This window comes from Amphiprion ocellaris, chromosome 6 (genome assembly GCF_022539595.1).
Source record: "Amphiprion ocellaris isolate individual 3 ecotype Okinawa chromosome 6, ASM2253959v1, whole genome shotgun sequence".
NCBI classification, from domain to species: Eukaryota; Metazoa; Chordata; class Actinopteri; family Pomacentridae; genus Amphiprion; species Amphiprion ocellaris.
Genome location: NC_072771.1, coordinates 20,181,778 through 20,207,953, shown reverse-complemented (window position 1 = coordinate 20,207,953; position 26,176 = coordinate 20,181,778). Strand labels below are relative to the sequence as shown.

Below are 26,176 nucleotides of genomic sequence, written 5' to 3'. Positions count from 1 at the left end.
AGTCAGACTATATCAATGTAGCGGCACTGTAGAATGGTCTGACTCAACCCCACTGCCTTTCTGCTATAAGGGGAAAAACATTCTGGCATGATGTATTTCTTCAAGCAAAGGATACAGCAACAGCGTGACCTGAAAATAGTGACCAGGGAATTGTTTTGGCGGAAAATTTGCACACAAGAGAGACAAGTACTGTCATTAAAATTGATACTTCACTGAAAAAAATAGCATGACCCAAATCCTGGGAAATACTTGAAGTTGTCAGTGTGCTAGGTGATTGCTTCCAGTAAGGGATTTTGAGAACGGTAACACAAAGGTATACATATAATGACAGCCTTACAGTCTCCATCCAGTCAGTCAGACGTTGCAATGAACCGTGACCTTACTATTTACTACCTGATGAGTACCTGTCATGTAGCAGGTGACCCCTATGGAAAAATAAAGGTTCTCAAACACTTTCATCAAAAAACATCCAGTTGATGCGCTTTAAATGATCAAATCACAGCCAGTCGCTGACAGCAAGTGGTGACAGAAACGACATAAGTCTCTGTTGACAGCAACAGATTCTTCAGTGGCAGCAGGCAGACTGTGGCTAACCTGCCAGGCCTCCTCATGAATGGCCTGCACTCACCTCACCTGGGCTGGTGCGGCAAAGTGCGACCGGCCTGCCCTCCATCCTCTGGCCGTGCCGTGCTTTCCCTTGGCACGGGGTGAATGACCTACTCTGTGTGAAGTGCTTCGCCCAGTCAGAGGAAAGAGTCAGAGGCTGAGAGAGAAAGCCACTTGCATAAGAGAGAACAACAGAAGAGAAGAGGTGTAGAGGTCGACCTGTCTGCGGCAGCACAGAGGCTCAAGTATATATCCACAACTTTCATATGCACAATGGACGGTACAGTCAGACGGCGCTGCCACAAGAGTCTTTAGTAGATTAAGATGTCTGCTTCATGAATGAATAAATACACACAAGTCAAACCAATGACTACTTTCCTGATTATCTCCTGAGCAGAGAAGACAATGAGCACGACTGGTTCTCATCCATTTTTCATTTTGGAAATGAGTGGATCTAATCTCTGTGGGTTGTTAGAGTCTTAAATGACTTCCTGGGATGCGGCCAAGTCTGGAGTTCTGCAAACTAAGGAATTTTCCACTGCTTAACTCTTAAATAGATGGCATTATTCAATCAATGCACATTTCACAGGCCGGGCACAGTGATGAGTTATTTAATCATTTGCAAATGTGAACATAGTTGATGGATTTATTTATTTTTTTTGGCATAAATGGGGAGGACTGACCTACATGAAGAACTCGCCAAGTGCAATTTAGATAATCTGAGGAAATTAAATGAAATCGCGCCTTATCTCAGCTAACTAGCCTCTGCAGAGTAGCCGAGCATCAAAGCAACACTCACAGGAGCCGGTATATTCACTCTCAGGAGGACAACAGGGAAACAATTTCACATGTGTCAGACAAGGAATTAGTAAAAATCCCAGTGTAAACCAAGGACAGTCCTTCTGAGGACGAGCATGAAACCCTCCTCAAAGGGCGTCACTGCATTAGAGTTTGCACGGCTGTAAGCATTTTCCTGGGCGGAAGCTGCATGACATAAAAACGCTGACCTCCAGCTGCAGAAAGCGATCAAATAGACTGAGAGTAGTGATGTGTTTGAAAAAAAAATGAGGGGGAAAAAAAGAGTGAAAATCAATAATCCAAGAATCATCAACTCCACACTGGTGTCTGTAGGCACCAGTGTGGAGTTGACAGTGAAAAATGTTCTCCCTGGTGGATGAAGTGAGTGAGGAGGAGTAAAAAAGGGAAGAAGAGCTGAGAGATCTTGGACACTTCGCTGCTTAGTAAGAAGAAGAAGGAGAAAAGCAGGTGGGTGTTGGAAGAGATGGAGACTGGGAGGGTTAACAGAGTGGGAGTTTGTGTCTCTTAACCACCTGTCTGTAGACGTGCCCGGAGGAAACCATAAACAAAACTGTACTCTATGGAAATGACACATTGTACAAACTGGACTACTAATAATGATAACATCCTCACCGAGATAAACACCAGTCATGAGCGGGGATTATCAAGTGTCCCTGTTGAGACATTTCAGTTAAATATCACTGATTTCTTGAAAACCAGGCAAGAAAAGTCACTTGAAATATAAACACAGCGTCACAGACCCTTTTGTTAGTTTACGTCTGACCATAAAGAGGAGGCTGATGTGCAATATTAGTGATCTGCTCCAGTGACTCAACGTAAACAGCAACGCAAAAACAGGATGCAGCATCTTAATGACTGGGACATTGTTCATCTGCACCCTGACCTCTTGTCATGTTTATGTACGGTCACAATCGTAACATCTCCCTCGGCTCGAAGAGAAGCGTGGCGGTAAGAACCCGCAAGGCAGGTGAAGAGTTTTTGAGCTCTGTATTGTGTTTTATAATCAGCTGACACATCAGAAAATCGCCAAATGCCAAAATCAGTAAGCACTTCCAGACTTTAGAGGTCATTTTGACTGAAGCCAACTGTATCTGTAACCTGAATACTTTTACCAGATGGAAAATGCAATCTGTTCAAACTCCCCCAAAGGGATTTGGCAAGACAGTGAGTTCACAGTATGAAAAGGGAAAAAAAAGGAAAAAAGAGAGAGAAGATTACAATGACAACTCAGATATTCTTTGGCCAAATAATGGGAAAATATGCAGGTCTCAGCACAGCAGTGGAGAAGCAGACATATTTATACTTTGACCCACAAGACAACAGCCAGCAGAATTATGTGTGCATAATTTCTGAGCTCCACTGTACTCTCTCCCCTCCTCCACTTTGTTTTAGTGGCCGTGTGAACAGCCGGTGGAGAGAGAGAGAGAAAAAAAAAGACTATTTGTGCAGTGACAAAAAACAACCAGAAAGGGAGCAGAAGTCTTAAAATCAAACTGCAGAAATCCTTTGCTTTCCTCCACAGCTCTGACTTTCCTCTCTTGCCTGCACGAACTTACATTTTGAGGAATACGTGCAATCAGCAGGCTGCAAACTTTCCAACGAGCACTTAAGCCAAAACTTTTTTAATGTGTCGAGAGAAAGAAAAAAAAACAACCTTTTCATCCTTTTTTTTCCTCATCCTCGTAGCCGCTCTCAGAGCTGGGTTATCCGAGGCGACTGTGTTGCGCTTGAAATGTTTCAAACTGCACAAACTCTGTCACTTAGTGCAAAAACAATTGCACACAATGTTCCCCGAAGCCTTTTAAAAACTACCTCCACTGCTGTCATCTCTGAAAAAAAGCGTTTCTCCGGCCGATCTGTGCGAATCCGCGATCAGATTCGTGGCATGTTTCTACCTCCACAGAAATAAGGTAAATCACACAGCGTACTACAGTGTGGAAAAAAGAAAAAGAAAACGAGGGGGGAAAAATCTCACCAGCTTTACAGGGATCCTTGTAGTCGATCGCCTCTGATGTGGCAGTGGGCTCCACATAGTAGCCCGGATCAATCGCCTCCAAATCGATCGCCAATATCACGCAAAGACATGATAGAAGAAACAAACACCTCGCCGAGAGATCCATGTTTGTGGTGGGGGAGACGGCGAAAGGCGAGGGATAAAGGTAAAGGAAGAGAGAGGGACAGAGGGAAAGAGAGAGAGAGTGAGAGAGGGAGAGAGAGAAGAGTGAGTGAGAGACAGAGTGAGAGAGAGAGAGAAAATGGGAGGTTTTTTTGGGGGGGAAACGAGATCCCTCCGGAGGGCGGGTTTTAAATCCAGCCTCTCTCCGGTGTCTTCTTGGCTCTGGGGGCAGTGATTTCTCTCCTCCGGCTGAAGGGCTGACTGTCTGAGAAACTTTGATGATATGGCAGCTTCACAGGGGCGGTGGAAATGCCCTTTTAGTCGATGATGCCCGTTTTTTTTATTGCTCCCTTGTCGCTCCATCAGGGGTCCTTGAAGAGCGGATTGAGGGTCCATTATTTGGCCGACTGGATATTATCTCTTTGAAGGATTAATATTGTCATGATAGTTTCCTCTTCCTTTATTTATAGTCATGGGTAAAATTCAGTAGAAATGAAGTGAAGCTCCCTGGAGCCAAAGATTGTTTAAAAAAAAAAAGAAAAAACAAATAGGTCTCAGTTTTGGATTTAATATTGTTCATAAATGTGAGAAAAAATGAAAAAAGTTCACGCGCTCTTACATAACAAATCTGTGTTATTTTTAAGCGTCTTTTTACACTTTAATTAAAGTTGAAACTCCCCTTTCCCCTTCTTTCTTTTTTCTTTTCTTTTTTTTTTTTTTTTTTTTACTTTGGCACACAAGGGCGCACGTCTTTACGCACAGTTTTACGCACGCACAATTATTCACACGTGCGCACTGGACTCCAGCCGCCCACACGCGCTATCACACACACACACGCCGCACACGCAAACAAACAAACAGCTTGACCTTTCTGGAACAGGCTTTAATACTCACATACAAAAGAGCCACCAGCTGAGAGGAGTGATCAGAGCGCCACCTGTTGGTGATCTACGGAACACCACACAAACAGGAATAAAAATCTGAATACAAAGAAGTGTGTCATGATGCTGTTAGTCTCGCAAAAAGTTCATGTGTTGATCTCCCAGCAGGAGGGAGTGAAGCCCGAGCCTCCTTAAATAACTTACATCTGGCTTTTATATTACTGGCTTTGTCTTAAGGAGGTAAACGATTTAAAGCAGCAAAATTTCTATCAGCTAAATGAAGACAAGACTGAAAGAAACCTATATGGTGGTAAAGAAAGGAAGTGTTTTAAAACCCAACACCCAGGAGAAGAATCTTTGTGCAATCGGATCCAAATTTCAGCAACCAAATCCTCATTATGGCACCTTTATAACAGCCAGACTGAGAATCTCCGTGTCCAAGATAGTTCATTTACTATTATTATTATTCTGATTATTGCCTTGTCTTTATGATTTTACCTCTATTTTGTTTCATTCCACTTGTTCTTTTTCCGTACTTGAAGACGGCATTCACATATTTTTATTATTATTTAATCAGGTGTTGTTGTATTGATTTATGTCATAAATCTTTTACCTTGTTTACCTCTGTTTATCCACCTTTGCCTCTCTCAGTTTGGATTCACCAGCCATCTGTTGTTCAGTGATCTTCCTGAGAATCCTGCTTTTCTTTTTTGTCCCGTCTGTAAAGCACTTCGTAAACACTGCTTTTACAACTTGCTATATGATGCACTCCTTACTGGCCTCCGTAATAAGACTAGTAGATATTCCAACTCCTTCAAAATGCAACTGCTTTAATACTAACAAACACCGAGAAGAAAGAACATTTTACTCAGATTCTTACATCCTTGCACCATCTCCTTGGTAAATGCAGAATTGAATGTAAGGCCCTTCTTATTGTGTACAAGTCTGTAAGTGAACTGGGCCCAGAATATATCAGAAGCATGTTTGCTGAAGCCTGGCAGGTCTCAGATCTGCAGGGACTGGTCATTAAGTGGAACCCAGAGTTCAGATCAGACAAGGTCAAACGGTTTGTAGTCATGATGCCGCTGGAACCAGTTCCCCCTGGAACATAGATTCGCCTCAGTTGTAGCTACTGTTAAAAGTAAGCTATAGACAGCTCTTTCAACTACTGATTTTAATTACCCAGTGGTATTTTGTACAGGACTTCTTATCTTTTGTATTTTTACACTGTTTAAGGCAATCAGTTTTAACTATTATATACAAATTGTGTGCAGTTTAGACAGCTGTTGTTGATTTAATCATTTCAAATTATTTCGTTTTATTCTGTTGCATTTATTTTAAACATTTTTAAATTTTGTCTGCAAAGCACACTGAATAATAGGTGTGTCATTTATTTTTCATTTCTCTATTTCTTTCCAATGAATTGATTTGATTTTCTTATGTACTTTCCAGGCCCTCTAGATAAACATCTTATATATAAGGTACAATATTCCTGCTGCTCTATCTATCTATCTATCTATCTATCTATCTATCTATCTATCTATCTATCTATCTATCTATCTATCTATCTATCTATCTATCTATCTATCTATCTATCTATCTATCTATCTATCTATCTATCTATCTATCTATCTATCTATCTATCTATCTATCTAATGAGATTTCCTATGTGTCCAGACTTTAGGGACACCTTGTATATTTGTGAATATAAATAAATTACATCTACAGTTCATTGTAGCTTGAATTTTCATCCAACCTGCAGCATTAATATAAAGTAAATGCCAATCATCAGCAATAATGTACGACTCTCTTAATTATAACTCAAAGAAAATATTAACCAAAATTCAGAGCTCATCACACTACATCTCAGTCTCTGAAGATCACTTCACTGAGCTGAAATACTCGTCTCTTTCTGTTCTGGACTCTACACACATCAAATTAATTTCTAAAGACATCAAATGTTGAACTGTAGAGGAGATGGGATGGAGAGACCTCAGATAGATTGCTTGAATATCCAATGATGATGGGAAGGAAATGCCAGCAGCTCTACTGTTCTCTGACTGGCATCAGTTATCCTGTCCCTGCCCATTACATAAGAAGGAAGAGACACTCGTAGCTTTATCTTATCTGACTGCTGCCAAAGTGTGGAATTTAAGACAGGATGTCTGTGGCGATGAGTGGGCTGTTATTTATGCTGCTGCTGTAAACACAGCAGTATAACTCATGCATGAGAGTAAGCTCCTTCATAATATTTTGAAGAACAGGCGGTTTTGAGCTTGCTCAATACTACAAGTGTTGAACACACAAGGCCAAATGTTTATATTAGCACAGTAAAGCCAAGCAAGTGTCCACAGGCCAATCTGTTTATTTCACACAAGAAAATCCATACACAGCGAAGTGATGGAGCGGTTTAGATTATGGAACATCCGGTTGTGGAAGAAACAAATGAACAAAAGCTATTTATCAGTTCTCATGTATCTGAGCTTCATGAGTGCATATTACTCAAACTGAGCATTGCACAGGTGCTTCTTTGACAGTAGCTTCAGCAATCACAGGATTATGAGAAATACTGGCATTTAATGAGTGCTGAAATGACTTCTTCCTCTGCCAATTTTGTGAAGTTGTTTGCCATTGTGAAATGAGAGTGCTGCACAAAAAGAACTAATCATGATGACTGGCGGTAATGATGTGAATTACTGTGATGAATAATGTCAAAGCAATCACGAACATTTAAATTCAGTTACTGGATAAATATGGAGATATTCAGAACTATCGAGCTGTGAAATCTAAATGCTCCACTCACAAACTGACAATCATAAACAAGAGATATAGCAGAGGTAATGAAAAAGTGATTTCAAATTCATATATACACAGAAAGATCGTAAATATTTCTGTTAGTTCTTTCTTGCTGAGTTGCAGATTTATAGGCAGCACAGTTGTCCTTCGATAGGTTTTGCCTGGACTACTTTGCTACAGTGCAGATGGATTGCAGTAGTTTATCCTCACAATATAATTTCCTCCAAAGAGGATAGCATGTGATCACGCAGTGTATCTTGCAGCCAGAGTTTGCTTGTTAAAGTTAAGAAGGTGCAAGAGGAGAGCAGACTCTGTAGCACGAAGGCCACCTCTGCGGCGTTAGTGGAGACGGTGCTACCAAACACAGACATGGAGCATCGTAGCAGCTCGGTCCATAGTGACTGCCTGGCCTTTTCCCACCAGCTCGGCAGGGGAGCCCTCTGGAGGATGCGAGGCAGTGATTTGTGCAGGTTGTGGGGCGGGGAGGGTACAGGCTCATCAGCACGCTGTGGCTCCCGCATGCCTCTGGCTCGGCACCATCTTGCATCAGGTGTGTCACCACATGGAAACCGTCGAGCTGGTATCTTCACTGCTGCAAAAGGGCACAGCGAAATTAAAATTAGCTCACACTCCAAAAAATGTAATCATCTACCTGCTTATATTGAATCCTTGAGGGCAATTAAATATTTGACATTTACTCATTTGACTCTGGCTGACGACCACAGTGCAATCTCCAGGAGTAATGTTATATTATCTTCTCAGTCATATCAGACGAATAGTTTTAGAGGTGCAGAACGCTTTTGTACAGGGTCATTTCCTATATCGTTACATATAATTATGAAAAACAACTTGTAATCTTTCATTTGTCACAGCAAATAAACTATAGATTTTTTTGTAACCCTTGCTTACACCTTATAGTCATTTTTTCAACACATTTACAATCCTAAGTGTCGCAATCACTGGATAATTTGTAACCAAAAAAAAGCACGTTAGGCAACCAAATACCATTAAAAATTATGCAGAGGGCTTTGCTATAGAGGAGATAATTACTTGCTGCATCTCCTCCACAACAAAACAGTCAAGGAACCGCAAAATGAACTGTGAGCAGAATCAACACTTCAAGGCATTATGGTTGCCATGGCAATGAGGATATTCATAAGCAGCCCAAAGATAACTTTCCACGGGTTGTGAGGACAACAATGCAAGCAGCATCAAAACAGAAAAGCTAGATGCTGTGGGCAGAAGCCAGCATTAGAGATAACTTAAGGACATAAAAAGCTCCATGGATATTGTGCCTGTTGGGTGCTGAGATGAGACACACCTTGGGCTCATGGGTGCGAGATGACATCACAACCTCACCAGCTTGGCTGAGAGATCCCACTTTACTTGGCTGTGCTCCTCGAAGGGTCACCGTTATAGAAGTAGGGGCTTTCTGCCCTCCTGACAACACAAACAGACAAAAATGCTCAGCAATAACAAGCTAAACACGCTAGTCCTTAAAATACACTGAAAAGGACTTGAGCATTTTACTTTATTGTGCTGTGAATCATCAGAATGATTTTATTATTTTAAAAGATTCACATATTAGCAGGATTTTAGAGGATGAATATGGCAGGTAAAAGCAAATTTGGAGGTTTAGGCAGGGGAAAAGGGTGAGAAATCCAAGGGATTCACACTAAAAGAAAAGAAAACAACAGGAACAATGAAAACATGAGTTTGATTCCAGTCTTTATTGTAACAACAGGAACAGAGCTTTGGTAATGTGATGTGCCAGTGTTATTGCTCTTCAACACAACTGTCTAGGAGGTCAGCACACATATTTATGATTATAAGAAGGTGAATTAAATGGAAGGATTTACAAAATGTTACTTCATGAAGAGGCAAACAAACAAAAAAATCAAACATGTAATGACAGCTAGAACAAACAAATTTGACATAGAAAGCAGACCGGATTGAAATTTGGTCAACCTTTCCAACACTGATTCGAACTTGACACTTCACAATTCTTCAGTATCAAATGGTTTCATACAGCTATATTTGACATTTTCACTTATTTCTCCATAAACATTATGTGTCCAACATAATACGGGAACTCCCATATGGCTCTTTGTGAACATGAAACTAAAAACATGTTGTATGCCACTGATCTGCACTCAGATGCTGAATAGCTGCACATCTGACTCTGCAAACCTCACAACAGTCAGGCTCCTCCAGGCAAACTATCTCCACACGTGTCGACAGAGCTGTCCTCTACGTTCCTCTACTGCGGCAATCCTCCCTGGCCTACAGACGTCCTGAACTACCGCTTCCAAAACAAAGGATGAATGAACCCTGGGCATTCAACGAGGCCGTCGTGTTTTGGCAGTTCGAGACATACCAGTGGTCTGATTGGTGATGTGCGCCAAACCGGGCAAGCTGCTAGCGAGTTTGGCCAGCCCACCGTTAGTAAGCAGCTGGTGGATAGCAGTGGTTTTAGCCACTCCTCCTGTGGTGACCACAGGCACTGCTCGGAGCAGAGTACTACTGCTGGTACCGACAGAGCTCAGGACAGGACCCTGGGGCTTCCCACAAACAGCCTGAGGGTGGACGAGAAAAAGACAAACAAATAGCTGAAGAACGGCCTGAGGATAAATTTCATCACCTCCTCACAATTTTTATAATACAATCTGAGTCCTATAAGCACACCCCTTAACATAAACACCCCACAACATAAAAGGCAAGAAAATAAGTTCTCTGTTGCCACTTCTCCATCTGTCAGATATAATTTGATTAAATCTCTCCTTTTCAAGATTTTGGCTCAAATCCATTTTCCATTGGATTTGGGTCACTTTTTACCCATGTTGTGCAACATAGGGTTAAGCAGCAGTCTATAGAGACAGGAAACAAGGGCAGAGAGAAGGGCACACCATGCAACAAAAGATATCAAACCATAGATTCACACAGAGGCATCATCCATATTCCTGAGGGTTTTACTTTTATTTTTTATGTATGACAGTGAGATAGTTTCTTTCTTTTTATGTCATTTTTGTTGTTTATATTTTTCAATCTCCATATACCTTCATTAACAGGCTAAAGTGGTTATATTCAAATAACATTTTTTGTCCTGGCCTTTATTGAAAACAGGTAATCAAAAATTATTATATCAACAAAAATAAACATTTCATCATGACAGACTTTAGCTACATAACTCAGCCCTATGTTAACCATTAGGCCACTGGAAGATCCACTAAATCTATGAGTGCTGCCTGTGCAAATTGGTGGTTTTCCATTGCTTGACCAACTAACTACTAAGTTATGCATATTCAAAGACTAGATTAACAAAATACCGTGAACAGGTGATTTCACTCTATTAAAATGGTTGATAGTACACTATACATAAATTGATGGTAACTAGACTTCAAACTAGCAAAAAAAGTCATTATGGCACCACAAACTTTTATTTAATGTAACTATGTCATCAAGGAGTACCTGGGTACTGCCCGTGTTGGCTGCTGTGGAGGGTAAGTTAGGAGCTTTGGTGACGATCTCCTGAAGACTGAAACTTAGGCCTTGTAGCAGACTGCTGGCGGAAGGTGCTGCACACAAACACAAATACAGCAAGTTAGTAAAGCTGAAACATGGGTGAAATTACTGCCAAGGAAATATCAGCACAAACTCACACTTTTACAAACTGACCACAGACCCACAGATCCAACTAGATGAACACACACACAGACACGCAATCACAGTCAAGTCCAAAGGGGAAGGTTCGGATCAGAGGCAGACAGCAATGGCGCAAGAGGTGATCAATGACGATGTTTGCTAAAGCATGCTGCCCTCATACACTGCTCTCATCCAGTGTTTGACACCTGAATCTCTCTCTATGAAGCCATCAGAACTGCACTGTGTGTTGAGGCTACTGTGCTGAGATTATCCGCACAGTTGAGAGTGCAAGCAAGCGTGCGAGGCAGGACAAGACAGAGATACCTTGGGCAGTAGCTGGAGCTTGCACCTGGACTGGTGTGGAGGACCCTGACACCATGCAAGGCTGCACGCTGTTGAAGGAGCTGGAGCCTGGGGACAGGGCACCAGACACCTCTGAGAGACTACCAGACCTGCAGTGACACACATAACCACCAATCTACTCAGGAGCTACCCCAGCAAGGTGCTGTTTGGCCATCACTCAGCTACCAAACTCCGAGTACACCACTCATTAATCCCTCTGCACCAGACACACTTTTGTCCAGTAGGGTGGGAGTTGACATGGGTGTAGGCACGGTTAAGGTTTTAAGCGTTCTCTGCTCAATGTGCCTGTGTGTAGCCGGGCCGGCTAGCTTACCGCTGGCCTGTAAGAAGTCCAGAGAGCTCCTTGGCACCAGCCACCGTCTGTCCCACTGTCACTGTTAAGGGCTTCCCAGAGACACCGACTGCATGTAAAGAAGAGAATATTAGGACAGTCAGTTATGGGGAAAACAATACATCACACGGTCATCTCTGGAAAAAGGCTGAAATTAGTGACATTACCAAACACAACTAAGTAGCGATTCAATATATGTACCACATTTTCTCAGGAAAAAGTGGGCTGAGAAAGTCCTGCTTTTACTTTAGCATACCAAACAAAAACATGCTTCTCCTTTTGTCATTCTTTCTGGAAATCTTGATGAAAGTGAGCTTTCAAAACTACTATCTGGCCACTAGTTATGTTATCAGTCCCCCCCCCAAAGAAACAAAACAGCATCTGTTTACTCTGTACTAACCAAAGAAGCTCAGGGAATTTTTTCTAATGTTTAAAGAATCATCCAAAGCATGCATCAAACTCGGGATGTCATGACAACTAAAACTTCGATACATACTGAGCTGTGTATAAGTTGTAATCAGGACAAGTTGCAGATAAGCAAAAGCTAGTATGCATGATGCCAGCAAGCAATTCAAATAAAAGGAGCCACCTTAAAGTCATCTAACACTAAAGTCAGTCACCCTGATTTCTATACAGAGGTCACTGTGGTTACGTTTCAGTTGTTCAGGTTGTACTGACATATCGTGTCACTGTTATTGTTCGTTCATCCCGAGGAATGTTTCAGAGATGTTTATGAAGGCTAAAGTTGTTTTGTTTGGCCTTAGCTCATAATGTGAGCAGGGTGAGGCTCATAATGTTGGTCAACTACAGTCAAGACCGCTGCATTTGTCAAGATGCTGATTTATTTGTTGTATGTTATTGTTTGTATGGCTAAAGAGATTCATGGAATTTCAGTGGTTTTACCTAATTTCTGGTATCATAAAATCACATCAGACTACTCCTATAACATCTCATACATAAGTAATTTAAGGGAGCAGGTTGTGTACCTTCATGAGCAGCAGGGCTCATGGTACCCCCTGCTGACTCGCTTTGAGACACAATGGTGACCTTGATCTTGGTTCTTTTGGAGGCCTTGCTTGGCGTGGGACTAGGCGTCTGCCTCCTCTTGCCATGGGACCGCAGTTCATCTCTGTCCAGGCCCTCCATCTGATCACTGGTCACTGGTACTGCACCACAAACAAAAACACACATAAACACACGTGTTCAATCGAGTGGTGAAGTGACTTTACAGTGGGGTGTTTATGAGTGTTTCTGTGATTCATCACCACACTTCACCAATTTTCTCATGTCTGGTAAAGTACTCCACAATATAAAATATATGATTATGAGTTTAACAAATGTTAAATACAAAACATTACAATAGGTGTGTTAGTTCAGCACAGTAGTTTAATATGAAAAATGAACATTAAAGCAGAGGAAACAAATAAAGGAGAGTGAAAAGGACAGAGGAAAGAAAGGAAAGAAGCGTGATAGACACTTACCAAAAATACAAGGAGGGCTGCCAGGAGGAAGATTTTTCCTCACAAGCATGTTTTGTTTCATAAAAGCAGCAAACTGAGCTGGAATGAAGTGAAAAAAGCCGGAAAGGAAAGTTGTAGGAAGAGAAGAGACAAGAGGATGAGAGGACAGTATTTCAGTCACGTTTCATCTTGTCCCATCAGATGTCGTGACATGATAATCTCTTACAAAATAATACAATCATTTTCACATCTTACATACCACCCCATCTGCTAAACTGGCAGAGCTTTTGCTAAACTTCGTCTGAAGTTGTGGTGAATGACTCATTGTATCAAGTTTAAATAAACAAGTGGGGTAAATAAGCGAGCTGTGTTCCCAGGTACCTCAAATCATTGCGCACGTGTAGCTGAATGTGAAGGCCCACAGTTCATTTTCAGTGCATCCAGAGTTTACAGAGGTGGGGGAACTAACCTTGAGCCTGCTTGTGAGTGAGCACTGTGCCAGAGCGCTGCATATGCGTCTTGAGGAGCTGTGTAGCGGTGATCAGACTGGACTTCTGTGCTGGAGACAGACCAGATGTCTTGGGTTTGGGACTCGACGTGGGACTGCTGCAGACGCTAGACAGATCCTGAGGACACAGAGAACAGAACTACCTGATGAGTAATAACTCATTAGTCAGCCATTGCGTATGTCGACAGTGTAGCTTTTTACAGCTATTAACAAGGTCTATTTATTAAAACTCCCCTCAAAATGCTGTGTACAGCATAAATATGATGCATAAAGTGTTTGCATTGCTGTGTAGTAAATCAAACAGACAAAAACAGAGATGAAAAAGCAAAGAAAAAAACTGAGTTCAAATTTTTCTAAGCAAATAATTTCCCAACACCTTTGAAACAATTTCAGTGACAGAGAGACAGATTGCAGAAAGGTATAAAAGCAAAGCCAAGTATTTGCACTTTTTTGATGTGGCAAAACGATAAAATGTGAGAACGTCTAAAAAAAATCATTCACATTAGTTTTACTTTCCATCATTTTTCTAGAACTGCACTGGTATGAAACTTTCCAAATTCACAAAAAAAATAAACAGTATTAATTATTATTCCATGAACCACTACACTTTATGTAAAATATAGCCCTGATGGTTCACCTAAAGCTTAAAAATAAAGAGATTTCCAACCTCTGAACCTGATGGTGAGATGGGAACTCTAAGCGCAGGGGAGGATGGTCGTCCTCTTTCCATGTCAAAGGGAAGCTCCCGTCGAGGCCTTTTCTTCTTTTCTGTGTCCAAATCCCTCATCTCGCCTGAGCCATGGCCATGGCCTTCTGCCCGTGTGAGGACACCTGACAAGAAGTCAGCTATCTCATCCTGGACACCAGTGGGGGAAGCACAAGAAAAAAAAATCAACATCGTAGGCGATTGTTGAGGTGAAATCTAAGACAGCACAGAGAAATACTCTCTGGAATATTTCCAGGTACAAGGACCAACCTGAACGCAGCGGTCCACCATAGTCTGTGTCAGTCCTTCCGACTTCATCTTTGCTGAATTTATCCTGTGAAGGGATTTAGTGTTAGTAATGAATAATATTAGCTACAATCAGCTTCAAAGTATACAATATTATTTTAATTGTGGCTGCTGAAGGTTGTGACTGACCTGAGGTTGTCATCTGCTCCTCCCACCACCACCAGACTGTTATCTGCCCTCAGCTTCTCTCTGAACTCCTCCATGCCTTCAGTGCTACACTGAAGGGCATTCTGGCCGACCACAAACAACACTGGGGTCTTCATGTCCAGCAGTGGGTCATCCACGTCCTGCAAACCAGTAACACATCAACCGTCTCTACAACTGTTGATTTCAAGTCAAAATTCAGCTTTCTTAGAATATAAGATGAATGATAATGCTCTATATCTTACCCCTCTTGGCCCGTTGACTGTTAGCAGGGGAAAGCCAAGACACACCACAGCGGTCAGATACTCCATGAGGGATACCTAAAATTAAACTGTATTAAATTAACTTAAAGACGCCTCTGGCATTTTTTTTTCCATCGGTAACAACCATGCAGCCTCACATTAGATATGCTATGATAGGTTAAAAATAAGTCTTACGTGACAAGCGATGAGAGCGCCAGCATTCCAGCCGACCAGGATAATGGGTTTGTGGGGGAAGTGACTGTGAACCTGGTGGTTGCAGTTATAAAACATAATAAATTCAGCTGTAGACAGATGTAAAAAAAAATCTACCACAATGCAGCATGTATATTACACATTTGCTCTACTTTTGTCAATTTTGCACTTACAAACATGATCACTCCGGTAATAAACACTGATGAAAAATGGCAACTGACAACAACCAAGCTCATAAAAGCAAATGTTTTTGTCTAGGCCAGAGAGGCAAGTCATCATTTATATAAAAATATTGCTTATGTGGCTATTTCTAATAGGGCTGCCACAAACGACGCGTCGACTAATCGCCTGAGCACGATACGTCATCAAAAGCGGAAGTGAGCGCGCAATGCAACAGAAATCACCGTCCGAGTGGAGCGCGGAACACGCATGGACATCCGCGCTGTATCGTGCATATATAGTATATGCATATATTGTATACGCACAATACAGCGTGGACATCCGCGTTTACGATACAGCGCGGACATCCACGCCGCATCGTGCATATACTATATGCACGATACAGCGCGGATGTCCATGCGTGTTCCGCGCTCCACTCGGACGGTGATTTCTGTTGCATTGCGCGCTCACTTCCGCTTTTGATGACGTATCGTGCTCAGGCAATTCGTCGACGCGTCGTTTGTGGCAGCCCTAATTTCTAATGCAGTAAATGTTATTTCCAATGTGTCTAATGGAACAAATCAGCTATCATTCAGCTACACAAAGGGGACAAACCACTCTACACACACACACTCAAATGTACCAAATAAGAACAGAACCTCCTACCTCCATGACCTTGGCCCTCACAGTACCCAACATGTGCTCCAGACACTGAGTGATGCCAATATTGGCCCCACTGTTCACATGAGTGTGGACTGGAATGACCTGACATAGAAACATCTGTTTTAGGCACTTAATTTGAGAAAAAAAAATACAAAACAATATTCATGATAACACATTTAGATTTAACCAAGTGAGTTTTCAGACCTTTCCCAAACAGGAGAGCTGCGACTGCCAGAATCTCATTCGCCGAGAGGTGGAAAGTGCTGGATTGGTTGGGCTTGATGGTGCGATTAGGATGAGTGGGGATCCAGGAAGTTTGCTCTGAAACACGTAAGGAAACAGGTGGTATCTGGTGTTTACATGGTACAAACCTTGAAGTACAAAAGTTACATAAAAATGTTTTCCATTAGAAACTGAGGATGAATGGTTTGGTCTTACCGGTTTATTTTGAGACAGGACTCCAACAGCGGGGTCCCAAGGCCGTTTCAGTAGCAGTGACAGAGCCTCTGCACTCGGAGCTCCAGTCTTTGCCGATGGCAGCAACATTCTGTCGATCAGTGAGGGCAACTTGCCGGATAAAGAGAGAGAATAATAATGAATCAAGAATCCCAGACCTTGCACATTATCTTACAGGAAATCTACACCAACTCTTAGTCTTCATTTGACTGTAGATATTATACCTTGCTTTTGAGAGTCTGCAGCACATCCAGGTAAGCGGCAAGCATGGCGAGGCTCAAGGATTCAATCATGGTGGTGTGTAACCACTGTGTCAGTTTGGTGTCCCAGTTCACACTGGCCAGGGCATGCCGCACCTTCCGAGCACACTTGTCCACAGCTATCCTGCGCAAAATTGGCTCATTGGAGGCCTAGTGGGAACAAGATCACACCACCACATTTGAATTAAAAATGAGTAACATCCATGCTGCAATATTACAAATCCCTAAATGAGTATTATCTTCCCAACAATTTAAATTTTAAAACCTCAATAGTAGCACATGATTTCTCAGTGACACTTTGCCTTCCCTTCAATAATTTGATACCAAAAGAGGGCAGGTGCTTTTCAAATGATGCTACATGCTAGTTTGTCAAAAACTTTCACATATAATTTTGAAAGTCATGTTCATCAAAAAATAAATAGTAAAACAACTACACAAAGAAATCATGCAGACTACAATACTGATTTCACCCACTATAAAATCAGTGTGTATCAGAGCGGTCACTTCTTTAAAAAGTCAAGTTTGAACAAATTTAAACTGGCACATCATTGGCTTAAACAAATTTAAAAGCAATCCGTATCACGTACTGCTGGGACAAGGCCGCAGACTTTGCTCCGTTCATTTCAGTTGCCTCTGCCATCACTTGGCAGGGCAGCTGACATGAGAGTCCTTGGATGAGTTGTCGATGTAGAGTAACAAACAGTACTTCATACAAAGTCAGCACACAGTTTTTTTTTGTTTGTTGGGGATTTTTGCCATCTTCACATCCTCTCAGATGCTTCAGTGTCATCCTACTACCACCTCATTTGCTTGCTAGTTTCCTCCATTTTTATTTATTAGCTTAATTAACTCAAGAGCCAATAGGGCAAGCAATAGGTCAAGCTGAAACTTAATTCCCTGAGCTGAACCGCAGAGCAAACCACTTCAAATGATCTGATGAGCTCATAGACTGTAAATTTTTAATATGAAAAGGTCATTACAGTTCACAGGTCTAATTTTTCCCCATGCTCAAATTAAAGTTTGAATAAAAAAATGGTAATTATTGTGTGTAATTACAAATCTATTATCTAAGCGTCCCTTACCAAAGACTAAACCCAAACACACTGCTTTTACTTTTCTGCACCATAAAATTTCATCTTACAGTACCTTTATAATCCATCAATGAGAGACAAAATACACACTGCAAATCTAGACTAAGCATTTAATGTACACTAATTGTGTAATAACTTACGTTTTCATTGGCCAGCCGTGCCAGTCTTTCAGCTTGGAGAGCTTTAAGGACTTTGTTGAACAATTTGTTCTGAGCGACTGACCATCCAGTCCTGAAACAGACATCAAAATGTCAAAACCATGCGCTGCAATTGAAATACTTCACTAGTTACTCATATTCTAGATGAATAAAGATGTCAAATATAACAGCAGATGATAAATGGTGGATCTTTAAAGGTGACTGATTACTTGTTTATATGTTCCTCCCAGTCATCGGGGGGTGGTGGGCTCTCAGCAACTGTGCGAGCAAACAGTACATGTCGCTCACACTCTTTCATCACACTGAGAGCCTTCTGGTTATCATATAGAGGAACAGGCGTTGGTGTGACCATCTCCACATCTATTACAGAATCAGAATCTCTGCAGACAAAGAAAAGAACATCGAGTTAATGCCAGATATAAAAAAGTACAGTGTTTAAACTGATCACAAGACGATTAGTTTTATGAAAACTGAGAAACAGAGCAGGAGGCTGATGACAATCCCAAACTGCACTCTGAGGTCTACTTCAGTTACAGATTATGATTATCAGCTTTCTGACTCACGACAAGGCTTCAGGCTGGCGTCGAGGGGTAACAAACAGCGTCCTTGTGGGCCGAGCGCTGCTGGCATCCGGGTGGGCATTCCAGGGTTTGGCATAGCTGTGGTCCAGAAAAACCAAATCCAGTTCTCTTTCATGAGCTGACAGTTGGAAAAGCAACGATGTACCCATCTTGCGTGCTGATATCTGGAAGTCCTTATCCCCACCACGATACATCCTCTTCCTGGGACCCAAAGGGCCCCGGGAAGGCCTCAATAACCTGTGTGGATTCAGACCAAACTGATGGGGAACAAAGAGAGAAATCTTTTATTTTCGACAGAATTAGGACAGCTGATTTTACACACGAACACCAGCTAATGCATCAAAAAATTTACTACACAGCCTGTAAAAAAACATGTGTATGACATTCTGTGGGCTCTTCGGGAGCTTTGTGAAGTTTAACCAAATCCTGGTTGTTGGAAATGTTTCCAGGAGACACTAAAATGTAATGAAGACGACTGGGACATTGTTGTTGCCTTGGTGACTCTTGAAGTTACTGAAGTCGACAATCCGACCGTAGTTTGACTCACTGGACGTAGATTGTGGGTATAAGTCTGCCACTGACCTCACTTTTCATGCAGCTTTCACCTTCTTATGATGTCTACATGTTACTATTTTCAAATTTCACTTTATGACAATAAACAACAACAACAACAACAACAACAGCAACAACAACCTCCTCCAGGCAGCAACGTACTAACTGAAAATGTCAAGTGTTGCTGAAGGGTAGTAAGGCTTTTTTGGTGTTGTTTTAACATGTTGTTGTGAAAAATACATTTGAAAGGCAATGCTTGCCTTCCAACATGCCGAGGGGACATCATTGCTTAGCAGCACCCAAGACAAGGGTGAATAGTTTAACAAAATATCAAAAAGAGCATGTTTTTCCTCCTAGAGCAGAATGGCTACATGGTACTAATCTGACAAGCGCTGCTGGTAAATGAGGCAGTAGTTTTGGCTTTTTTATTTGTTTAAAAGTCTTATCACATGATTTCGAAATTATTCCAGACATCTGCTGCAACCTTTGTGTTGTTTCTGTATTTGATAGACGTGTAATAATTAAGCAAATAAATTATTGTGTCACCTATTAAATCAATCAACAACCTAAATAATCAGTCAGTCAGTTTGAATAATTTTTAAAGAAAAAATATTTTAAAAATTTGAATATTTTGTGGTTTCTTAACTCTTCTATGACTGATAAAAAGAATAGAGTCCTTAAAAGCCAACTCATCCAGGGTCTCCCAGTTGAGGTCATGGATTTTCCTGAAAAAAAAAAATCATGCAAAAACTTCTACCTAAACCATGGAATCTTGCAAAATCCCACAACTCTACTCTAAATATAATTTGAGTTATGAATTTTTGAAAATAGACCCTTGGTGTTAAATTTTAGAACTTCAGCGATTATTTTAAAACATCTTTAAAGCCACACCAATTGCTTACTTCTCACAGGATTTGGCTGATTGTTTTACCGAATATATCCCTGAAACCTCAAGGAAAACGTGGAACTTGTAATCACGTAAATAGCTTATGCTGACTATTTTTTTTACAGAAATTAAAATAGCAAATCTGTCATTTATAATCAAAATTAAAATCTTTCATTTTCAGAACTTCATATCTCCATGAATATTCACTCCACTCAAACCAAATGTTTGTGCTGGTAGAAACAACTTAGTTTTGTCATACCAAAATGTCACTAGTGCTATATCAAAAACTGACTGTCACAGGTCTTCCTAAAATCAGCTTCAGAGCTGGAAAATCTACTTTTTAGGACATTTTAACAGTATTTTTTCCCCCCAGCAAGGATTGTTTGGATTTCTTTTAAACTTTTTAAAGGGAATGTCTTCATATCCATTGAAAAGATGGTGCATTACTCCATTATTTAAAATTTTTATGAAAATGACACATTTTTCAGAGTTTTCAGTGGCTTTAATTACAAATTTGGTAGCTTTAATTGTCAGGTAGATATTTGTATTACATTAATTTTAAGGCTTCACATGTCTGTATGGTATATGTTGTGCTATTTTGTCAATAGTTCAGGAAATAAACAATTCAAATTCCAGCTTGTAGTGGTTTTAGCCATTGTGTAATAGATTATTCATCATGCTCCGTGTGTCTGGACGAGATAACATTTCTTAAGTTCACCAACTTGTAGCATTAATGTAATAAGCAAAACAATACATACTACCAGTATGCTAATGCACGATTATTCTGACAATTAATCAATAAACGGAGAAAATAATGAACGAAAATGAATCGTGAAAATCATGATCTTAGTAGTTGACTGTGTTTTCTCACTGAAAGACATTTTCATCTGTAAATTCAGGGCGTGTTTTTAATATTGGAGAGGATGTTTTCTTCAGTTGTGTGTTTTGTCTACGATTATTTACATTTACTTTATTAATTTGCAGGAAGCTCCGTGGCCACAGTAAATTACGGTGCTTTCTAAAATGCTTAGACTAAATGAGTGATCGATTTTTTTGGAAAATATCCAGCACCTGGATCGATAAGGATGCAGGCAGTGGAGCCCCTAATACAGACAGACAAGTGCTTTGTACTCACTGAGCACCACCCTGTAGCCACGCACTGGATATTGTTAGCTTAACGTTAGGAAAAACATGGAGCAGTTTTGGATTGCGTGTGACTTTAAATCAAATATTATCACATTTATGAAATACTATAACCCCTTATTCTCAACATTTATCATTAATATTAACGCATCCGTGAAAAGCAACAGAAGGCGGGGGGCTGGCCTAGCATGCTAACGTTAGCATAGCAAGCTAAAAGCTGAAACAGTGTCGTTATGTCGCTGTTCTGCCGCTCACCTGTTCATTTCATTACTCCATGTTCGCTGTGAAGACTTCTGCTCTTACTAAGAGCCAAACAAAGCCAAAGAAATGCGTATTTTTTGCTCAGTTCGAGAGGTTATGTAAAACATAAATATTTATTGCGTAAAAGACTTACTTCCTTTTGTTGTGTGATGCGTTGCCAGGCTACACTCTCCATCCCCCGTTTTCTGAGCGCTACAAAAACGAAGGCGGTCAAGGGCCGCTTTTCGACCAAACTGGCAACCCTGTTTGTGGCGCGTCAGTGAAAGACGGAAAACATGGAGTGGAGTGCAGAGGTCTGGATCATTTAATCAGTCCACAAAAATACTCCAAAATGGACTTAATGCGCCCAATTCTAACTGCTATGCATAGTTAATGTTTTTAAAGCTTTACTAAAGTAATTGTGTTTCGTTGGTAGGACATATTAGAGAGAAAATAAATATAAAGACATGTTTAAAGACCCTCTACATTGGAAGCATTTTTTAAACCTATGCTGAAAGCCAGTCTTAAAAGCATGGATTCAGACTTCTTGGGTTTTATATGAATCCTATGTTCTGTAAATTGTAAATGGAATGATGATATGCAACTCATGCCTTGTGTGAAATGTGGCTCATTGGTTGTGGTTCCTTATTGAATATCGCTTCTCTTTTTACCCGATGAAGGTCCCATCCCATAATGTCACAAATAAGTGTATTTTTGTAAGTTGGAGACAGTGCAGGAGTCTCTTTGAAAGTTGTGGATAAACTTGTCCATATCCTGCCCACTTCTCTCATGAAATAGATGTGCAAATGTTCCTTTGTCTGAAATTTTCTAGTATTCAAATGTGACAGACCTCAGGAACCAATCCTGTCTACCAGCTCCGTGGCATGTATGTGTGTTAGATTTCCTTCCTGCTTGCTTTGCAGCAATTGCCTGGCCTCAGAGCATGATGGGAAAATGTTTTGCTCTCACCTGATCTAACAGCAAGTTGTTGACTCAACTGTAAAGTGGCTTTTAATTTTAGTTGAATTGGAGATACTTCAATTTTATCTAATTTTGAAGGTTTGTCCTGTTAACAGATTAAATGTGGTTCAGCTGATGGGGATGTTTATCAATCAGAAAGGCTGAATACATTCAGATTACAGTATATATTTCTAGTCATATTTCAATGTTGAACTTTCTAGCAAGAGATCTAAGGATTTTTGCAAAAACCAAAAGTGCAGTCATGACAGTTTGAATATTTGTCAGATAAATAGTAAAATCTATTATCTTGTATTTCTTTCTACTGTGTGTGTGTTTTCAATATATTTATGTTGTTTCAGAGGCACTGGTCTGCTTAGCTGATACAGCTGCAAACTAATGCCGACTTACATGAGAATTCATGTAAAATGGAGGTTGAATCATAAACAGAGATCACAGATCATCTGTATAACATTTCAATAAGTTATCCTGCGAAAATTAAAACTATAGGAGACTGCATGCGCTATGTTAATTCATATATTTGTCTGTTAAGATGGAGAGTGTTTGGAATTCACATAGGAGTCACATTTAAGCCATTTTAAGGCAGGAAGTTAATCAATTTCATAGACAAACAATATGAATGTGTAACTTTGATCGACAGAGATGGGCTTTTAGGGGTGGAATCAATGACTGTGAAGACCAGAGCTGATGAAATTTTACTAGAAATCTTTAACTTCTATTTATTAGATCCAAGACTGAAGTTAACTATGCTTAATTCAGAAGACAGCAACACAAAATCGAATCTGAAATGTCGCCTCAAATCACATGGCACATTCACAGATTAATCTGCCACAAAACCATTTCTTTACTCCAGCAAGCACCACTACTTATTCAGTTTTAGAGAATTTGAATATTTTTGATGATCTGACTATATTTTGTCACTACTTAAAATGAACTATAATTCTAAAAAATGACCTCTGAGGTGTTGATCTTTCCCAGTAAGTTAGATGATCACTCCGCCTATCTCCCCCTCATGTTTGACTCCAAAGGTCCCTGCACACACAGGGTTTAAAAGAAAGAGTCCTTCGCTAAAAGCACAACACATCATCAGCCTCTTACACTTCAAAACTAACAAGTACGACCGCCACAATGGTAGGTTTAAAAATTGTTAATTTAAGAAATTCTGGCAACAGCCGTTTGTTGGTAGTTATTTTGTGAAATTCTTAACAGAATAATATCTTGGGGAAAAAATGACATTGTTGTAAACTCTAGTGTTTAATGACTAAAAATGATAAATAGTGATTAGGTGAACTATTCAGAAGATTTCTCTGCTTGTTGCCAAATGCATGCTGGGATACTTATCTGGATTCCTTATGCTGTGATTAAAAGCTAAAACTGCAATGTTTGTACCTGCTTTCTCATGCAGAAATATTTGACTCCAGCACTGCTGCTATGTGCTCTGCTGTCACTGTCAGATGCTTTCTGTACCGCTAAGGTCCCCACAATTGGTAAGTGACAAGAAAAACACACACACACACACACACACACACACACACACACACACACACACACACACACACACACACACACACACACACACACACACACACTTTTCTTTTCCAGAACAATATGGATGTCATAGGATTGTGCTGCAAACTTTTTCTAATTTTGTTTTATTACCACCTAAAGGCATGACCCACTGTCAGGACGATGTCGATAAGACATGGCATGCAGTCGGCTCTTCATGGAGAAACAGTGCATGTATGGACTGTACTTGTGACGGTTGTTGTTCTGCGTAAGTACATGTCACAGCATAGCAGGGGGAAGGAAAAATAACATCTGTTTGACTGTTTGATTTGATATATTTCACTGTTAACTCTGTTTTTACTATGTGGCCACAGGTATGGCATCCCAAGGGGCATCCCTGATGACTGCGTGTCAGTGTTTGACTGGAAGGCATGCGACTACATAGTGCACAAGAAAGACGACCCGACGGTGCTATGTACAAATTATGCTCGAGTAGGGAAGTGATGGAGTCATTGTTTTGGGACTACTGAATTTAGTCCCAGGAGCAAGGAAACACATTCACATAAAATGATCATGCAGAATTCAGTTAATCATACAAAATTTCATGATGCATTTTTAATTTACGTTCAAGTGGTAGCTTTAAATCCAGTGTTGAGTTGAATCTTAAATAAATAATGTTTTTTTGAGGTTCTAAATCATCGCTCGTATTTGAATCAATAACTTGTTTCTGTCTGCAGCCAACATGGTGGAGTATTTTAATTAAACATCAATAAAATGAAATATGTGCAGAGGAATATGTTTGTCTTTTATTTCATTTCCTTAATGAAATAAACATCAAGACTCAGTTGCAGCAGTAATCAGGAGTTATTGATATTTGCCACTGCACAACTATTAAGAGTTGGAGTAGTTATCCTACTAAAATAACACCACAGACTGCAGTCTTTGTATATTCTAATTCTGGAAAACAGACAGGCAAGTACTTAAAGCTTGGCATAGAGGTTTTCATTAGAAATCAGAGTTTCTGTGACAGCTTCGACAGCGTGAAAGACAGTGCATGACGTCAATATGCATGGATGGCGTTCAAGAAAAAAACATTTCTTGCTTTTCAGCACAAAATTGCAAGATCAAACTTAGTGAAAGAAAATGAATAGAAGCAAGACAAATATTCCAAAGATGTTTTTAGGTCAGATGCGACCAAGATAAATTTGTTGACTCAGATGGGGTCCAGCATGTTTGGCATGAATCTTCCCAGGACCACTACAGTGAATGCATAGTCCCAACGGTGAGAACAGAGATGTGAGTGTGATGATGTGGTACTGCATGAGTGCAAAATAATGACATTTTATTTATATAGCATCCTTAAGAACACTGTTCACAAGGTGCTTTGACAGTTAATACATGCAGCACAGACAATCAAGCAAGAGAAAAGGATACAAGGCAGAGTAGTCAATTAAAATAAGTAGTAAAAATGATAATAAACTAAATGAAAAATTAGCTATATTAGCACGCATTACAAAGGAACTAGACAGTTTAAAAATAAAGAAATAAAGAAATAAAAATAAAGAATAAGATTGACTGAAGATTGATTGTTTTTAATTGTTATTTCAATATCATTTAACAGATTTTTTCCTGAATTTCCAGGTCCAGCAATATCATCAAAAATAAACTAAAAATAACAGATATGTTTACTTGTACATTAGGGTGCATTTTTTTAAACAAGCTATGCTCATTAATAGTATTTTATTCTGCTTCAATTTTCAAGAAAGACACATGATTATTAATGGCTAATGTGCATAACTATGAATACAAATGAATATTATTAGCTTTGTATCAATGTGTTTCATCATCATCATTATTTCTAGTCCTCCCTGCCATAAAACCACAGTTTATTATCAGTGTCAAACGTGAGTTTTCAGTCATAGTGTTCTACACTATTAAGGACTCTGCCTCAAAATTAACTCAAGATTTTTTTTATTATATTGTTTATTATGCTGGTTGTTGCATGTTTTGAACATAAGTAGCTGTTTTGATGAACTACAAACTGTAGAAATGTGTATTTTTATCCTGAGTGACGTGGAAAAAAAATCCCCCAAAACAGCTGCATTTTAAACAGAAAGAGCTAGAGTGAGTAAAATGTTGTGGAGTTTTCATATGAATAAGGCTACAGTGGTACTGATAGTTTCTAACCATGTGTTACTTTAAAGAATTTCGATCATTTTTTCATGACTGACTTTCAGAACTCTCTGGATAGAATATTTCATCTTATAGGCTCTTAATGGATAAACAGGACATGTAGAGACTTTACCTGTACAAGCTGCTGCTTTGTGTATGAACACGTGCAACGAATAAGTAAACTGACAGTTACAAACA

General features: G+C 40.1%; 3 protein-coding genes across 7 annotated transcripts in view; 1 reads left to right on the top strand and 2 right to left on the bottom strand.

Moving 5' to 3' along the window:
- The window catches only part of bmp1a (bone morphogenetic protein 1a), a 30,158-nt gene extending 26,493 nt beyond the window's left edge, over positions 1-3,665 (bottom strand). Inside the window, exon 1 of the mRNA XM_023287266.3 lies at positions 3,401-3,665. Coding sequence (XP_023143034.1) covers positions 3,401-3,545 — 145 coding nt within the window. The 5' untranslated portion in view covers positions 3,546-3,665. The remainder of the gene's footprint in view (positions 1-3,400) is intronic.
- Positions 3,666-6,769: 3,104 nt separating this feature from the next.
- On the bottom strand, positions 6,770-21,613 carry kansl3 (KAT8 regulatory NSL complex subunit 3). Of its 5 annotated transcripts, none has more exons than XM_023287259.3 (22): positions 21,477-21,613; positions 18,484-18,758; positions 18,130-18,300; positions 17,903-17,993; positions 16,636-16,821; positions 16,394-16,522; positions 16,160-16,276; positions 15,959-16,057; positions 15,116-15,187; positions 14,924-14,998; positions 14,664-14,821; positions 14,499-14,562; positions 14,190-14,378; positions 13,484-13,640; positions 13,036-13,113; positions 12,541-12,720; positions 11,537-11,624; positions 11,185-11,312; positions 10,687-10,793; positions 9,596-9,794; positions 8,540-8,658; positions 6,770-7,810 (listed from the first exon to the last, which is right to left on the bottom strand). In XM_023287259.3, the coding sequence occupies exons 1-22, from the start codon at positions 21,516-21,518 to the stop codon at positions 7,805-7,807; spliced, it is 2,730 nt and encodes a 909-aa protein (XP_023143027.1). In that variant the 5' UTR covers positions 21,519-21,613; the 3' UTR covers positions 6,770-7,804. The 5 variants fall into 5 exon arrangements, with proteins under 5 accessions (XP_023143027.1, XP_023143030.1, XP_023143029.1 ...); XM_023287262.3 differs by having other exon boundaries at positions 21,338-21,477; XM_023287261.3 differs by lacking the exon at positions 13,036-13,113.
- Positions 21,614-23,342: 1,729 nt separating this feature from the next.
- LOC111579817 (beta-microseminoprotein J1) lies at positions 23,343-24,600 on the top strand. The gene is made up of 4 exons (XM_023287274.3): positions 23,343-23,431; positions 23,706-23,787; positions 23,969-24,074; positions 24,181-24,600. Exons 1-4 carry the CDS (start codon positions 23,429-23,431, stop codon positions 24,308-24,310), a joined length of 321 nt encoding a protein of 106 aa, XP_023143042.1. The 5' UTR covers positions 23,343-23,428; the 3' UTR covers positions 24,311-24,600.
- The last annotated feature ends 1,576 nt before the right edge of the window (positions 24,601-26,176 follow it).